Source organism: Lycium ferocissimum, chromosome 2 (assembly GCF_029784015.1).
Source record: "Lycium ferocissimum isolate CSIRO_LF1 chromosome 2, AGI_CSIRO_Lferr_CH_V1, whole genome shotgun sequence".
NCBI classification, from domain to species: Eukaryota; Viridiplantae; Streptophyta; class Magnoliopsida; order Solanales; family Solanaceae; genus Lycium; species Lycium ferocissimum.
The window spans coordinates 52,163,839-52,181,563 of record NC_081343.1 but is presented as its reverse complement, the minus strand read 5'-3'; the positions used below and the strand labels follow the sequence as shown (position 1 = coordinate 52,181,563).

General features: G+C 36.0%; 3 protein-coding genes across 4 annotated transcripts; 2 read left to right on the top strand and 1 right to left on the bottom strand.

The window, feature by feature from the left end:
* Positions 1-4,058: 4,058 nt before the first annotated feature.
* On the top strand, positions 4,059-6,281 carry LOC132047719 (subtilisin-like protease 4). Its single transcript, XM_059438723.1, has one exon. The coding sequence runs from the start codon at positions 4,059-4,061 to the stop codon at positions 6,279-6,281; it is 2,223 nt and encodes a 740-aa protein (XP_059294706.1).
* A 1,518-nt stretch (positions 6,282-7,799) lies between these two features.
* On the top strand, positions 7,800-10,365 carry LOC132043839 (subtilisin-like protease). Its single transcript, XM_059434308.1, has one exon. It carries the CDS (start codon positions 7,819-7,821, stop codon positions 10,051-10,053), a length of 2,235 nt encoding a protein of 744 aa, XP_059290291.1. The 5' UTR covers positions 7,800-7,818; the 3' UTR covers positions 10,054-10,365.
* Positions 10,366-10,510: 145 nt separating this feature from the next.
* On the bottom strand, positions 10,511-16,030 carry LOC132043851 (probable LRR receptor-like serine/threonine-protein kinase At5g45780). 2 transcript variants are annotated; one of them, XM_059434312.1, is made up of 11 exons: positions 15,628-16,027; positions 15,310-15,442; positions 15,096-15,167; positions 14,725-14,868; positions 14,549-14,620; positions 14,407-14,466; positions 13,667-13,740; positions 13,441-13,584; positions 13,017-13,355; positions 11,727-12,118; positions 10,511-11,008 (listed from the first exon to the last, which is right to left on the bottom strand). In XM_059434312.1, the coding sequence occupies exons 1-11, from the start codon at positions 15,731-15,733 to the stop codon at positions 10,688-10,690; spliced, it is 1,857 nt and encodes a 618-aa protein (XP_059290295.1). In that variant the 5' UTR covers positions 15,734-16,027; the 3' UTR covers positions 10,511-10,687. The 2 variants fall into 2 exon arrangements, with proteins under 2 accessions (XP_059290295.1, XP_059290301.1); XM_059434318.1 differs by lacking the exon at positions 10,511-11,008 and adding an exon at positions 11,016-11,619 and having other exon boundaries at positions 15,628-16,030.
* Positions 16,031-17,725: the final 1,695 nt, after the last annotated feature.

The window sequence follows — 17,725 nt, the reverse complement described above, 5'->3', positions numbered from 1 at the left end:
AAGCAGAAGTAGGTCAACGATGAAAATGAATATCTCTTGATCATATAGAGGCTCCTAATTTGACTCTCAGCTAATCTCATTGTCATATATAGGTTATACTACAAATAATAACAGCTTAAGCATGATTATTTTTAATAAAATGGGTTGATTTCCGGCCTTAGAAAAATAGTAAGAATTTTACTATAATTATACGACAAATTGAGTGACCTTCTGCATAATTAACCTTTGGCAATTATCATTAGTCCAAATTAGCTCAAATGATACAATTCTGAAACAAGAAAAAAAAAAAAGGCGGTGGGTGTGTGTGTGAAGGGGGAGGAAAAAGTATAAGAGATGCAATGGAAGAAATGATATATACCTTAACCATTACATGAAATACATGATGTAATATGTACACCAAACTACTCGTTTCACTTCTTCGAGGAAAATATCATCTTCGATTCCTATAATTTTGACCTAATCGACTTTTTTTCCATTAACTAATCGAAGTTTCAAAACGGATTTTTTGGACCTAAAGATGTTTTAAGCATACCACAACTTTGGGCTTAGTATCATTTTCTCCAGGTAAGACGTATTGAATTTAGTATAGCTCAAATGCATTTGTATTGTACCCTAGAATTACATGTGTTTGGTATGGCGAGAGTCATTTTATGGAATATGTTTTCTAGATAATAAGCTATTTTATGAAATTCTGGAAAATGTTATCAGGTATTTGGTTAATGAGTTGAAAATATATTTAATTTCAATAATAAGATTATTGAAGATTGATAATATCTTAGAAAATCAAATAGTGTTATGATGAAACTTTTTAATATTAATTTTGACATAACGCAAGCCTAAGTGCTTGTTGGAGAAGCGATATAATTAAAGTTAAAAGTAGATATAGTTGTTAAGGAAAATGAGTTTCGCTCGTAAGTTACCTTAAGTCATTTTCCTCCTTTTTCTGGAAAATTTTATTTTTGAAAAAATATCTTATAGTAACTAAATATCAGAAAGTGGCTTATTTCGGTTACATTTTCTATAATACTACCAAACAAATCTAAAAGATTAAGAAATACACTAGAAAAGGTGAAACTACCGGTGAGGACAGAAGAAACATCAACTATACATAAAAACAACTTGAGTTCTCCGTGAAGAAAAAACTTAATTCCTGAAGTTTACAACAAGCTTTGTTAGTAAGCACTTGGCTTTCTTTCCATTAGAAATAGAGATGTATGGCTACTAACTAAAGAAAACTTAGGACCTATTCCGATTTGGAAAGACACCTTATAATTGGAATTGAGCGTAATTGAATGTAATTATGGTATATTTACCTGATCAAGTATTTACTTGGTCAGCATGTAATTGAGGAGGAGTAATTACACTTTACAATTCTCAAGGGGGTCGAGAATTGTGGTAATTACATGGTGTAATTATAAGGTTATTTTTTAATTTAATTTCTTTTCCTTTTTATTTTAATTTTAATTTCTATTCTTCTCATTTATCTTTCTATTTCTATTATTTTTACCCTCACTTAATTTATTTTTATTTTTGCTTTTTTAAAATCTTTTTTATTTTTTGAATATATTATTCTTTTTACATCGTTTATATTTCATTTCTTTACTTATCATTTTCAAACCTTTACTTCATATGCTTCCATGTAATTTCTCATATTTTGGCTTCTTTCTTATTTTGTTTTCTTCTTAATTTCTTCATTTTGCTTAGTTGTGTTATTATTCTAATTTCTTGAAATTTTATCTCCTGAATCATAGAAAGTGAGTCAGTTACAAACTTGGTTTATAATCATAAGTTATGTCATTAAAGTTGAATTTCCTTGTTGAATGAGGTTATAGACAAACTTGACTTATATTGAGTGATATCAGAATTGATAGATTACTTTTTATCAAACATTTGAGCACTATTATGAAATTGTAGTTGTCGATATTGATTTTTTGTCAAACGTGGTCCGTGATGTTCTTGAAAAATGTATGCTTGGTTAGAATTTTACAATTGATTCAACCAAAATATTATTTATTGAAACGACCATATATCAATTATATTTATAATTATTTGATACTATATTTTCAAAAGATAATATTCATCTTCAATACGTAGGTAAAATGTGGTAATATTTCTTATACAGACACATATTTGCCAAATATTAACATTTTCTTTTTTATAATTATCAATTTAAAAGATCTAACGGTGTAAGTGCACTTGTGCAACCAAGTGTTATGTTTTTAATTACATTATGACAAATAAACAAATCATTGTAATTATTACGGAAAAGGCTCAAATATGTCATCGAACTATCAGAAATGACTCATTTATGTCACTCGTCAATAGTTTGGCTCATTTATGCTATCGAACTATCGGAAATGGCTCATTTATGCCACTCATCAATAGTTTGGCTCATTTATGCCATCGCCGTTATCAAAATGACTCATCCATGCCATTTTTCGTCAACGCCGGTTTTACCAGATATGACACGTGACCTCCAAATAGATTATGGTTGTGGGTGGGTCATGCAGGTGTATGGGTCGGATCTTTAGTAATTTCGGATTTAAAATTGGGCTGGTTTAATTAAACAACGTAGACCTCTAATTGGAGGCCATGTGATATATCTAGTATTATAAAACCGGCGTTAATAAAAAATGGCATGGATGAGTCATTTTGGTAACGGGCGATGGCATAAATGAGTCAAACTATTGATGAGTGGCACAAATGAATCATTTCCGATAGTTCGAAGGCATAAATGAGTCAACAACAACAACAACAACAACCAGTGAAATCCCACGCACACCGGGGGAGGGTAGCCGTCATTTAGGACCTTACTCCCTACCACCAGTGGGGATATTTCCGAAAGACCCCTTCAATAAAAGCATAAAAAGAAGTAGATAAAGTTAAGAGATTCGGAAAAGAGAGATTCAAAGCGATATGGAAGAAATAATGCAAGCGACACCATAGATAATTACACGGAAATAACGAATACAATCGGGTGGATAATCAAAGCATAGGAAATAACGGATAATAGAGAACATAAAAATTTATATTGCAATAATGCGACTACTAATAAGAACGGATAACGAGACTATCTACTAGCCTTCTACCTTAATTTGGGACAAACCCTCCCTATCTAAGGTCATGTCCTCGGCAAAGTTGATGTCGTGTCTAATTACCTCTCCCCAATAAATATAAAAATAAGAAACCATGCCAACCTCTCAACCTCCCAAAAAGGGCATCCGTGTCTCTCCTCTTCAAATGCCCAAACCATCTCAATGGCGTTCTCGCATCTTGTCTTCCACCGAGGACCTTATCCCGAATATCCTCCAATGGATAAATGAGTCATAAAAATTCGACAGTTAAGCCTTTTCCGTAATTATTATGATGTGTAATTACTGGATTATATAATCACTGCCATAGTAATTACACGGAATTCGATTACAAGGTGGCTTCTAAACAGACCCTTAGAGATAATTGGCAATTTGGGAAACTATGCATTTGTATGACAAAATCTTCAGCCTGCAAATGATTGTTTTTAAAAATATAAAAAAAAATAAGAGTAATGTATTCGGCAAACAACCAAAAAAGCTCCAAATGCCTACGCCAGTGGCGTTTATTTCATAGTCCAAAAAGGGACTTTTCAAATCAATCCAATTGGAACAGAAATAAAAAAAATCACAGTTCCGTTCTCAAATCTCCACTGAACTTCCGATAACTTCTAAATAGAAGTAACTGTTAAACGAAGTGTATAATAATTAAATAGAACAACGTCCATTTGTTGAAAAATAATTTTAAATTGTAGAAAATCAAAAAAATTTAGAATTTCATATTTGCTAGTTTATTTAATTCATGTCTATGATTTATAGTCTTATTCATTAGGAATAGACTTTTCGTTTCTTGTTAAAATAGTTTTTGCACTATTAGAAACAGATTGCTTTTAAATTTTTTCTTGTAGTGGAGAATTATTGGGTTTATGAATAAATTATTTTCCTTCTCACTTCATAGTTCATACTTCATAACAGTATATAATATGTAGGTTCTATAGAAGAAGTGAATCAGTAGCAAACTTACAGAATATGACTCCAGCACTAGTTTATCTAAGTGTCGTTTCCATATTTTTTCTTCAACCCTTAGTCATATTTGCAAGCCATGAAAACAACAAAGATATTTACATTGTACATCTAGAGTCACCTGATCAAGCTCAAATTTTCTCGAATTTTGAAGATTTGCATAATTGGCACCATTCATTTTTGCCCTCAAACACAGACAATTCTTCCTCTTCACATATAGTTTACTCATATCGCAACGTCCTCAATGGCTTTGCCGCTAGGCTAAATCCAGAAGAAGTGGCAACTTTGAAAGACAAGGAAGGGATCATATCAGTCCGTCCACGACAATTTTTTCATGCACAAACCACTCATAGCACAAATTTCTTGGGCTTACACCAGAACTCAGGCTTCTGGGAAAAATCAAACTATGGGAAAGGTATCATAATTGGAATTTTAGACAGTGGAATAACGCCCGACCATCCATCCTTCCATGACGAAGGAGTGCCCCCTCCACCCGCTAAGTGGAAGGGGAAGTGTGAATTCAACTTTTCGGCCTGTAACAACAAACTCATTGGAGCAAGATATTTCCATGAATTTGGTAATGGGATGCCACTAGATGAAAATGGTCACGGTACACATACTTTGGCACGTACCGGAAATTTTGTGAATGGGGCCAACTTTTTAGGCATGGCTAACGGAACAGCATCTGGTACGGCACCGCTTGCACACGTTGCCATGTATAAAGTCTGCAATGCTACTCTTACCTGTTCTGAGAGCGATATGTTGGCTGCGATTGATGTTGCAATCGAAGATGGGGTCGATGTAATATCTATTTCCATTGGTAAAAATTCTACGAATTTTTGGTCAGATGTTGTTGCACTGAGTGCATTTACCGCTATGCGAAAGGGGATTCTCGTCAGTTGTGCAGCTGGCAATGCAGGTCCCCTACCAGGATCTGTGGTTAATGGAGCTCCATGGCTTCTCACTGTTGGTGCAAGCACCACTGACAGAAAACTAAGAGCGACAATACGCCTTGGAGATGGAAAAGAAATTGATGGTGAATCAGCATTCCAGCCCAAAGACTTCTCCGAGATGATGTTAACCCTGATTTTCCCCGGAACAAATATCAGTGATTGGACTGCTGCATTATGCAGCGCGGAGTCACTGAAGAATATTAATGTCAAAGGAAAAATTGTGTTGTGTATGTCTGGTGGTAAGATTACTAGAACTGATAAGGGACATTTTGTGAAGGATGCTGGTGGTGCTGGAATGATACTCATGAATGGTGAATCACAAGGGTTCACTATCTTAGCCGATCCACACGTTCTTCCAGCAGCACATGTCAGCTATGCAGACGGATTAAAGATCGGGTCCTACATCAATTCAACATTGAACCATCTAGCCACATTTTTATTCAAGGGAACCGTAATAGGAGATGATCATGCTCCAGCAGTTGCTGGCTTTTCAAGTAGAGGCCCAAACTTGGCAAGTCCTGGCATTTTGAAACCGGATATTATTGGTCCTGGTGTTAACATTCTTGCTGCATGGCCAATTTCCATTGAGAACAATATGGATACGAAGTCTACTTTTAACATTTCATCTGGCACCTCAATGGCTTGTCCTCACGTATCTGGAATTGCAACATTAGTAAAGAGTGCACACCCCGACTGGTCTCCAGCTGCTATCAAATCAGCAATCATGACGACTACTGATCTTGTGAACTGCGGCGATAAACCAATTGAGGATGAAAGGGGTGTTCCTGCTGACTACTTCGCCACTGGTGCAGGCCATGTTAATCCGCTAAGAGCAACTAATCCAGGCTTAATCTATGATATTCAACCTGAGGATTATGTTCCTTACTTGTGTAGTTTAAACTACTCAAACAGAGAAGTTAGTATGATTGTATTGAGAAAGGTGAACTGCTCATCGAAAATTCCTGAAGCAGAACTAAACTATCCTTCTTTTTCAATTGGACTTGGATTAGAAGCTCAAACGTACACGAGGACTGCGACTAATGTTGGTGAAGCTGTCTCGTCCTATACTGTGCAGATTGTGCCTCCACAAGGAGTTGATGTGAAAGTTGACCCTCCTATCTTGAATTTCTCTGAGTTGGACCAGAAGAAAACATATCAAGTAACATTTAGCCGATCAACTACCTCAACCATTAATGCCACTTTGGTTCAAGGATACTTGAGATGGACTTCATCCAAGCACTTCGTTAGGAGCCCAATCATAGTCACGTTGCAGTAGTGAGGAAACTTTTCATGTATCGATCAATATGCATTCTTCATAACGATTTTCCCTGCAACCATAGGGATATCTTACTTTCAAGACCTAGAGTAATCTTTATCTAGTTAGTGTATATCAGATTTTCCTTAATGTACTTTGAGAAGCTACTCAATTTGGTTTCAAGTTTTACTTGTCCATCTATTGTAGGTGTCTTTGAATGCATATCGAAATGAGTTTCTTTCCTTGAACTCACTGAATTTCTGTGAAAATATTTACATAAGCAATTCATAAAAGGATGACTACTATACGTGTAAACTCTGTCATGGGTAATTAACCTTAAATTGAGTGGTAAGTAACGTGGTTTTAACTAGTTAAACTATACTAATAGTGCAAAGGTTATTCAAACCTGGACTAGTTTAAAGCCAATACATAGTTATTCACTAATTCCCAATTCATAAGTATTGCCGCATACATTTTCTTGATATGATAATTGTATGAACATTCATCATTCATGGACTAGTTGTCAGTTATCACTGTAACAGAACTTTTTCTAAATATTTTCCAGCCCACGTAATCAGGTAACGATGAGGTTGTCAATGTCTACGTCTTGTCCTTGATGATCAAATGGCCTCCATAAGAATATGCTAATTTCAATTGCATAAATTTCTCAGAAGGCTGTAGAAAAAAAAAATTGAAACGGAACCATTCAAGTTTTAACAGAAGTTGTGAAATCTTCCTTTTTGTTTACTTTTTCATTGGAGTTCATGTTTAGAAGTTTTATTACCTCTAATCATTGTGCATTCACGGACCGACATATGAACTTATCATTCATACAGAAAGCAAATCCTAAATCGTAACATGGACAGCAAACAAGTATAAATCTGTTAGATATTTCACTCTTGTTCGGGTGTTTTTCACATGCATATCAGCTAGAAAAGCAAACATCCTTGAGGAAAATTGATCAAGAGGGAAAGTGTGCAACAATATTAAAAGCAATTTCTAATCATATTGGAATAATGCTCTAATGCTACTTAATTATTCCTAAGATTCCAAATCCTTGGTTGAAACTGAAAACCCCCCACAAATATTTTACTTTAACCATGTAGCAGATAAGTGATTCTTGAATTTATCTACAATGCTTGTAAGCAAGTCTTTGGATTTATTTCCATCAGAATAGATCCTTCCTGCAATAAAACAAACAGTCTTCAGCCTGCAAATTATTGGTTACTTCCCAAGTTAAACTTGTTAGATAATCAAATTAGTTTGCAGCCGCCTAGTCGAAAAGATCTTTTTATTGCAATAACAACCAAAGCAAGCTCCAAATGGCTTGTCTTAGCCTTTGATTTCTTAGATCAAACAGAGATTGCATTTCAAGCCAATTGGAGAATACAGAACCAATCACTTCCTTCCCAAAACTTCAGTCTCACTCAAATTCTTTCGATTACTTCAATACTGAAGACATTGTCAAAAAAAATGATAACAAAAGAAACCAGAAGAAATTAACACTATATATATCAGGCTTACAAGCAATGTGGCTCATTAATTTGCACTGATAAACATGGCATTGACACTTTTTCTACGCTTCATCTTTACTCTTAGTCTTTATTTTTCAGCCATACATGCCAATAATACCAATCAGCAGAGCAACTCGGATATTTACATAGTACATCTTGAGTCTTTTCATGGCCAACTTTTCTCTGACTTGGGTGATTTACAGAAGTGGCACCATTTATTTCTGCCCTCAAAGAATACAATCTCAAACGATTCGTCATCCTCGCGCATAGTTTACTCTTATCGCAATGTCCTTAATGGTTTTGCCGCTAGACTAACACCAGACGAAGCAGAGCTACTACAGGGGACAGAAGGGATCATATCGGTCCGGCCGCAAAGACTACTGCATGCACGAACCACCCATAGTGCTCATTTCATGGGGCTGCACCAGAACTTAGGCTTCTGGCAAAGCATAAATTATGGTAAAGGTATGATCATTGGATTTTTAGACACCGGTATAACACCCGATCATCCATCATTCCATGACGAAGGAGTGCCTCCTCCACCAGCTAAGTGGAAGGGCAAGTGTGAGTTCAACTTTACCGCCTGCAACAACAAGCTCATTGGAGCAAGATATTTCCAGGAGGTTGGAAATGGGACGCCATTGGATGAGAACGGGCATGGCACGCATGTTTCAAGCACGGCTGCTGGAAACTTTGTCTATGGTGCCAATGTTTTTGGCCTTGCTAATGGGACGGCTTCTGGCGTGGCCCCCCTTGCCCATGTTGCCATGTATAAAGTATGTGATGCTAGCGCTGCTTGCTCTGAGAGTGACACATTTGCTGCTATGGATGCTGCAATCGAAGATGGCGTTGATGTAATTTCAATTTCCATTGACGATATCTCTAGACCTTTCTGGAAAGACTCTATTGCACTCAGTTCATTTACTGCAATTCAGAATGGCATTCTTGTGAGCACTACAGCTGGTAATACAGGTCCAGCACATGGCACAGTTGTAAATGGAGCTCCATGGCTTCTTACTGTTGGTGCTAGCACCACTGATAGAAAATTAAGAGCAACAGTACTGCTCGGAAACGGTGACGAAATTCATGGTGAATCAGCTTTCCAACCCGAAGGCTTCTCTCAAACTCTGCTGCCATTAGTTTACCCTGGAATGAATACTAGTGATCCTATGGCCCCATTTTGCAGTGCCGAGTCTTTGGAAAATATTGATGTGAAGGGAAAGATTGTCTTTTGTGAAGTTGGCGGTCAGATAGAAAGACTTGATAAAGGACATTTTGTGAAGGGTGCTGGGGGTGCTGGAATGATACTCATGAATGAGAAGCCACAAGGCTTCACTATACAAGCTGAACCTCATGTTCTTCCAGCAGCACATATCAGTTTTCTTGATGGCCTGAAGATCAAAGCCTACATAAATTCAACGTCGACACCTTTGGCTTCATTTTTGTTTAAAGGAACGATATTTGGAGATGATCATGCTCCAGCAGTTGCAGCTTTTTCATCTAGAGGACCTTTTCCCGAGAGCCCTGGCATATTGAAACCTGATATTATTGGTCCTGGTATCAGCATCCTTGCAGCATGGCCAACATCGGTGGAGAACAACACCAACACAAAGTCTACCTTTGACACACTGTCTGGTACATCAATGTCCTGTCCTCACCTTTCGGGAGTTGTGACATTAATCAAAAGTGCACATCCAGAATGGTCTCCAGCTGCTATCAAGTCTGCAATCATGACAACCGCTGATCTTATGAACTTTGGCAATAATCCCGTTGAAGACGAAAGGGGCCACCGTGCTGACTTCTTTGCTACTGGTGCAGGCCACGTTAACCCATTAAGAGCCAGTGATCCAGGGCTGATCTATGACATCCAACCCAACGATTACATACCTTATTTATGTGACTTGTACCCAAGTAGAGGTGTTAGTTTGATTGTATTGCAAGAAGTTAACTGCTCATCAACCATTCCTGAAGCAGAACTAAACTATCCATCCTTTTCAATTAGACTTGGATCTGATATTCAGGTATACACAAGGACTGTGACCAATGTTGGCGAGCCCGACTCATCTTATGCTCTGGAGATTATGCCACCTGAAGGAGTTGATGTGAAAGTTGAGCCTTCCACCTTGCACTTCTCAGAGATGTATCAGAAGATAACGTATCAAGTAACATTTAACCAATTATTTTCGAGCATTAATGCCACATTCGTTCAAGGATTTTTGAAATGGACCTCATCCAAGCACTTTGTTAGGAGTCCTATAGTAGTTACCTTGGAACCATGAGGAAGCTCAACAAGCAACTCCACATTACATCAACTGTAATTTATTGATTTCAAGACCCTCGGATAAGTGATAATTTTGTTTTCTTTATTCCTCTCATCAGTTTTTCCTAGCAGCTTCTCAGTTGGATTGCTTCATCTATTGATGTTGATGAAAGTCAATAGTTCCATAGGTTTGTTTTAAGTATCTTTAACAGTTCAACATGGAAATAAGTTTGCATTGTCTTAACTCCATATAAACACTCCAACAACAGCTGCTCAAAATACGATGAGCATATCCTTCAACTAAAATTCTTGTGTATCTCACTACAAATTATCAGTAACAATCAAGCTTCTGTGATGCATAGACCTGTTGCTATCACTCACGTGTTCAACAAACACAGCAGAACTAGTATGGCAGTTTGTCATTTCCAAAGAATGAAGTTTCAAAGTAAGGTTAGTCTAGCTAGTTCTAACACAGATTGTGAACTACCATGAAACTAGTATAATGAATATCTTGCAGCAAAATTTACAAGTTACAGTAACTTACAAAGTGCTAGGACATACACTTAAAGCGACAATATAGGCACATGTACGGCTGAACTAGATATATCAAGATTGCACGCTTATTAGGATTAGGCCAAAGCAGGCTACTTTTGTTATCTGGGTCCTGAAAGCTCAATTGGTTCAAAGGTAAATGAGGATTCTTCATGAATATCGCTAAAATTCCTGGAGAAGCTGAAAGCCCTTGTTTCACAGATGTTGCTTCCACATTGTGATTCGTCCACATGCCCCATTTGTTCCGTAACGCCTTCCAGGATTCTCAAAACTTCCGACATCTTAGGCCGATTATTGGGGTTAGATTGAGTACACTGTAGAGCCACTTCAACTGTTTTCTCTAGCTCCTCTGCATTAAAACATCCTCTTAGATCCCTATCCACAAGCATTTCCACTTTCTTTCCCTCAAATAAATTCCGGACCTGTAAAATGGACAGGTTGTCAGAATGAATAGGACCGAATAATAGACATAACAAAGTCTGAGTTCTATCATGTTCTGAAAATCTCTGCTCCACATAAAACAGCCTGAAACGGGAGAAAAATCATAACTGAAGAAGCATAGAACTGGTACCCTTTTCCACACGACTATTCTAGCATAATACATATGGTTGTTCAGACTTACATGATAACGACATAACATGATTAATATCAAGCAAATAAGTTATTCAAGGGCTTAAGTATGCAAGTTTTACATTATTATGTGATAAATATCAACCAAATAATTTATTTAAGGGCTTAAAGTATGCAAGAGTAAGGTAATACACGGCAATAATTTTGTTCATCAAAGACCACAGTGATCAGTAAGCGATATTCAAAAACCCTTGAATAAGATTTTCCACAAGCCCCGCAGGCATGACCAGATTATGCGGTCAGCAGAAAGAGCAGGTTATCGAGCAATGTTTAAGAATTTCGGAACTGTACTTCTCTCATAACGTGCGTAGGAAGCAACTTCTGCTTCTCACCCTAGTTATTGCATCAATTTTGGTGAAAATTTCAAGTCAAATAGTGGTTTTGGTTATGCTCAAACAAAATCCTGCATGAAGATTAGCTATTAACTTGTTAATCAAATAGAAGTTAGAAATTATAGGCACACACAAATATATGAAGCTTCAGATAGTAGGAGGGTTAGAAGCTACACACCCGGTCAAGGATAGTTCCTTTCTGACCCTGACCATTGCCTGCATCTAATGCCTTGTGTCCGGTAATGAGTTCAAATAGTAGTATCCCATATCCAAACACATCTGTCTTCTCAGATGATTGGCCAGTTGATAGATACTCCGGGGCTATATGACCTATAGTACCACGAACTGCGGTTGTAACATGTGAATCTCTACAGTCTAAAAGCTTCGCAAGACCAAAATCACCAACAACAGCTTCAAAACTCTCATCAAGCAGAATATTAGCCGCCTTAACATCTCTGTGAATTATTTTAGGATTACACTGTTCATGCAAATACAGAAGTCCTCTGGCAGCTCCAAGAGCTATATGCATGCGCTTGCTCCAGTCCAAAGATGGTTTATCCTGACCATTGTCTGGTAGAGAACCAAAGCTTTTGTGAGAATAGAGCAAAAGATGACAGTCACTACGTCAAGCTAATCTGTTTACATCCCAATATAAATTCCAATTTGATTTAGATTTCATATACCTAAAATTGAATGTAAATTGGTCATGTTTAAAAATTAATGACAACACGCCTTTTACCTTACTGCCAAATAACAATCTATTTTGTTCATGGATGATGTAAGTCGATACCACAAACGACATGTAGAGTTTCAGAAGATGGATAGAAACTTTATCACATAAAATTTTAAGCTAATAACACATAAGTTTAGGGTAACTTTCAGCAAAAGGTAGAAATTGTTAGCAAGTAACTACCTCCCACATTAACCATTATAGCAATAACTATTGATATATTGTTATTATTCCAACTCCACTTATGTGAGCTACAAAAACCACACCAGTCAAAAACCAGAACGGAAGAAGGTTGCAGTAGATTGCTAGAGAACATGCCTACCAAGGAACATGCCACATCAAGGGCTTTAATAGCAATGGATACGGAGATTTCATATAGTCGACCCCAACTAGTTTGGGTTTGATGCATAGTTGATTGATTTTTTGACATATAGATTTCGTTCCACTGCACAAGAAACATTGATAATGTAACTCCAATTTTAACTAATCAATCAAAAGGTATTTTCATCATAGGTCCTTGGGTTTTCAGACGGAGAACAGTACAAAAATTGCACAAAGTCCTCAATTTCCACAAACCATGTCCATGACCTTTCTATAATTTATGCCAGATGAACTTTAAGAGCACTAGGAAATAAGTGAAATTCATAGGTGAAACTTGATCAGTTTAAGGAATCAATAGTGACAAGAAAAAAGAATTAGTTCAGCAAAAGCTCCAAGTGAATATACTTCAAAGCAAACCTCTTAAGCAATCGGCAACACTCCCATTTGGCATATAAGGGTAAATAAGTAATCTTTCCTCTGAAGTCATACAGAATCCATACAGACGTAGAAGGTTCCGATGCACAGCCAAGCCTATCATCTCAACTTCTGTTTGGAACTGCACTTCTCCAGTGAAACTTGGATCTCTCAATCTTTTGACAGCCACTACTGTCCTATTTGGAAGGTATCCCTTGTAGACTATTCCAAATCCACCTTGTCCTAGTATATTTTTAGAGCTGAAATTTCCAGTGGCAACTTGCAGTTCACGGAATGAAAACCTCTTCAGGTGGCCAATGGTGAACTCGTAATCATGTTGCACTGCAGATTAAAATATTAGAGACTCATAATGTATCTAGGCTTAATGTGCAGGAGATCAGAGATGTGTTGCTAATCTTGTAGTTACCATATCCTGTGAGGAAACGAGACCTGTACCAATGCACCCAACAAACAAGCAGCATGACTGTAAGTATGAATGTGCAACTGACCCCAATGATAACAGAAACAACCCATCGATGATGATTGCTAGTCTTCCTGTCTGAATTTGTTTCTGCATGGTAAAAATCTAGAGTTTGATCAAAAGGCTTCAGCCTCAATATCATAGATAAGTTCTGGTAAATTTACAAAAATACCATTTACTGGTCTTGGCACACCCCCGCAATTTTGCATGTGCAATGCAGAGCAAAGAAAGCTGTTTCCAGCAATACTAAGGCAACAACAAAAAAATATAAGCTGAAAATAGAATACAAAAGAACATGAGAGGTTGCAAGAATGATGTCGAGGGGAATGGGGAATGTTGTGGAGGATGAACAATAAACATTGCAAGTAGGATACAAAACTTCTATAACATAAGACATTTTATCAAGGCAGATATTCTGCTTGATATTAGCAGATTAGAGATATAGGAAGTATACACAAATAAAAATAACAACGTGGAGGTTCTATTAGACCAGGTAAAAGGATAATACTTCAAATAATTAGATTTGAGATATTACTTTCAGGTCTGTGGAAACTGACTGTTGGTTCCCAGTGAAGGGACATACCACAACAAACAACAGTTCAAGTAATGCAAGATGACAGTTACTGAAACTACAGAAAACGTAATTTTACTACGACACAAACATCATTTATGGCACTGGGCCAGATGGCACATCGCAGATGCATCATTGTATCAAGCATTTGTATTTCACATTTGAATTTACAAGATCTACATTATATCGTAAACTCCATTAATGAATTAGATATTTGGCACATTAGTGTGGCATAGATCATCCTCCTAATAGTAAAAATGTAGAAGTGTAACCAGAAGGATTCTTCCAGTCCATGACAAACTGAAAACATTGAGAAGCAAACATAGAGGCACAAAAATTACCTGTAGTCTTTGGCCAAAATTTTTGGAGTTGGACCACTAAGGTTATTGAATGATAAATCCCTACACAACACGATTCACTAGTTATTTAACTCTCCTCTAGCCCTTGTATTGGACATAAAAATGTCATGGATGGAAGACATACAAGAATGAAAGACCTGAAAGGTATGCCACAGGTTTAGGAATTTGTCCAGACAACCTGTTCCTGCTAAGCCTCCTGAAAATTGCCATACCAAAAGGATTACACACAAAGCCAACGAGGGCACTGTAACATATGAGTGACACAGATAAAACAAAATCAAGAGTTTAGCCCACACTCACAAGTAACTTAAACCAATCAGGCGACCCAACGCCCTAGGAATTTCTCCATCAAACTGATTACCAGATAGGTCAAGGGTCAGCAGTTCAGAGAGCTTTCCAATCTCAGCAGGAATTGGACCAGATAACTGATTATTCTGCAACAACCTACAACAAAAACCAATGAAAAAAATGGCTTTTAACAGTTCATACTAAAAGATATTGTTCAAATATCTTGCAGTTCAAGCACTTAATTGTCACTCTTAATAGCATTAAACTAAGTATGTAATTTCAATTTCAAGAACCACATATGTTGGCATATCTTGAAGAAACACTGGAGTAGCATCAAAACCAAGAAAAAGGTAGGAAATTCAAGTCAGATTTATTTTACTCACAGTGTCCGAAGATAAGTTAAATTCCCAATGCTAGGAGAAAGTGTGCCAGATAACCCCATACTCGCCATTTCACTGCCAAGAATCAACAAAAAGCTCATCCTGAATGGTTACCACACTAATCTAAAGAAATAACCAAGCATTAAACAAAACAAAAAAAGGAAAAATCTCTTCATAGAAAAAAAAAATGGACAAGATGTAACAGAAAAATACTCACAGAGAAACAACATTGCCTTCTGAAGAACAACCAACCATGTACCAAGTACAAGGATCAACTGAATTTATATCCCATCCATCTAACACATGGTATTCATCTCTCATTTTATTCTTCATAGACATCAATGCTGCCACTGCTTACCCCACAATAAATTCAATAAACATGTAAGTAAAGTTTTAATCTTTTCCACTCTTAACTAAGAAAACAAAAAAACAAAAACCATGCTCATAAATAGTGTTAAGCAACAAGTTCTAACTTTTCACTGGAAAAACAAGAAATGCATGTTAAGGGTACAGTAATGTTTTAATCTTAATTTACCTTCATAGTTGACACCTTTAGGTGAAAGAAGACTCATGGAAGCTGGAGTAATGCCAACCCAAAGAAGAAAGATTGAGAAAATAAGTAGTACTACTAAAGTTACCATTTGGATCCAAAAAGCTAACTAACCAAAAGAAAGATTTTGGTGCAGAGCTTTCAGAAAAAGGTTCTTTTTAGCAGCATTCATCATTGTGTAGCAGTAGACTAGAACTATAAAATATTTCCCTCGAGCTTATAAATGGGTGAAAAGTCTTGTTTGGTTTTTATTTAATTAAGAAAAAGGAATCCGAAGTTGTAGTACACTAGTAATTTGCACCAACTTCCTTTTGGTTCACTGTAAGTTGTAACTATAAAATACTCCCCAAATTTTGTAACTAGAAAACTACTAATCAGATTCATCCTGCAAAGGAGTGTAAATTTGTACTCCTTTTTTCTTACTGTTATTAATGGTCAACTGAATAAATAGTCCCTCGACAACCCAAATTGGAAACCCCACGAAATAATTGCAGCAAGAAGCACTTTTTAGTATATCTGTCCAAGGATTTTAAATAAAAAATTTAATTTTTTTTTTGAAAATAGTTATTGAGTTCTTGCTAAATTATTTATGCCTTCTAAATGAATTTTTTAACACATAATACAGAATTTACGTCAAAATTATCGGGTTCTGCCGAGCACATTAGCAGAATATTAGCTCCACCGGTGCCTATGTCAAAGGGTGGTGGGATAAATAGCATCCCTACACATCTCGAGTTTGAGTTTTGAAAATACTGAAATCTCTTACAGGACGTCCTCCTCCATTTAATTGGACTACACAACTCAAATTTGAGTTAGTCCGATAAATGAGAACAGGATATGGATGGTTAAACAAAACAAAAAAAACACTTTCTAATAAGATATTTTCTTGAAAAAGAAAACTTTTGGGAGAAGTAAAAATAAACAATTATTACTCTTATAATGCAAGCAAATTATAGTGGTAGGATTTCCTCTGTCTCAATTTATGTGATATAATTTGGTATCGAGAATCAATTTTTTTTGTTTAGTAAATTCGATCATACAATTTTTAAGTTTCTTAAAAAACAATTATATATTCATAAACAACATAAAATGTACTACTATAAGTCACAATAATTACTCTCTCTGTCCTATAATAAATGTCACATTAGCCAAAACCACGCATATTAAGAAACCAATAAAGCAATGTAAAATTTACTAAATTACCCCTATATAATAAAAATGAATTACTTTTTCCTCTTTATTAGAGCATGCAAAAGTAGTAATTCTTTTGATATTGAGAATCCAATAATACCAAATTACTATGTGACTTTTCCAATCATCATTTAAATATTACTTTAATTTGTCAGTTTTTATCTAAGAATAGAGTTGGAAAAAACTAGTCAATTTATATCTTGATTTCCTAATGTGACACTTATTATGGGATAATTTATTTTAACTAAGATAACACTTATTATGGAATAAAGAGAGTAATAATTTAAAATATTTAATCGACATATGAATAAATTGTGGTAAAAAAAATTCCCATTTGAATATAAAAAAGCGAAAAGTAATAAATTGAGACAAAACGAATAGTTTTAAGTGCGTGGGAAAAGATAAGTAAGAGAAATCTTGAGATGTGGGGAGTGTCGCCTTGTCTTCCGTAAGAGGACAGCAATAGTACATTTACGATGAGATTCAGTGTGCTAAGCAACACTGGAAGGATAGTAAACACATGGTATTCATTGGTTACCCTGTATTTTAACCAATCAACAGATAGTATCATGTGGGTAGTAAAAGTGAAGAAGCAGTGAATCATTTCATAAGCTTTGATGTGCTCGCTATTAGCGCTTGCTGTGTGAGTGGTTTGACTCTTACGAAATGGAACTGACAATTAATCAAATGGAACTGACAATTAATCCACAGCCCAATAAACACATAAAAATTAATCATATAACCATAAGAACTATACTAAAGTATCTTTGAAATGATTAAGAATAAAACACAGCTCTTGCTTTTATTTATTTATTATTTGATGTGACATCAAATGTCAATAAATATTTCTCTAAGAATACCTTTATTTTTATTTTTATTTCTTCTTTCGTAT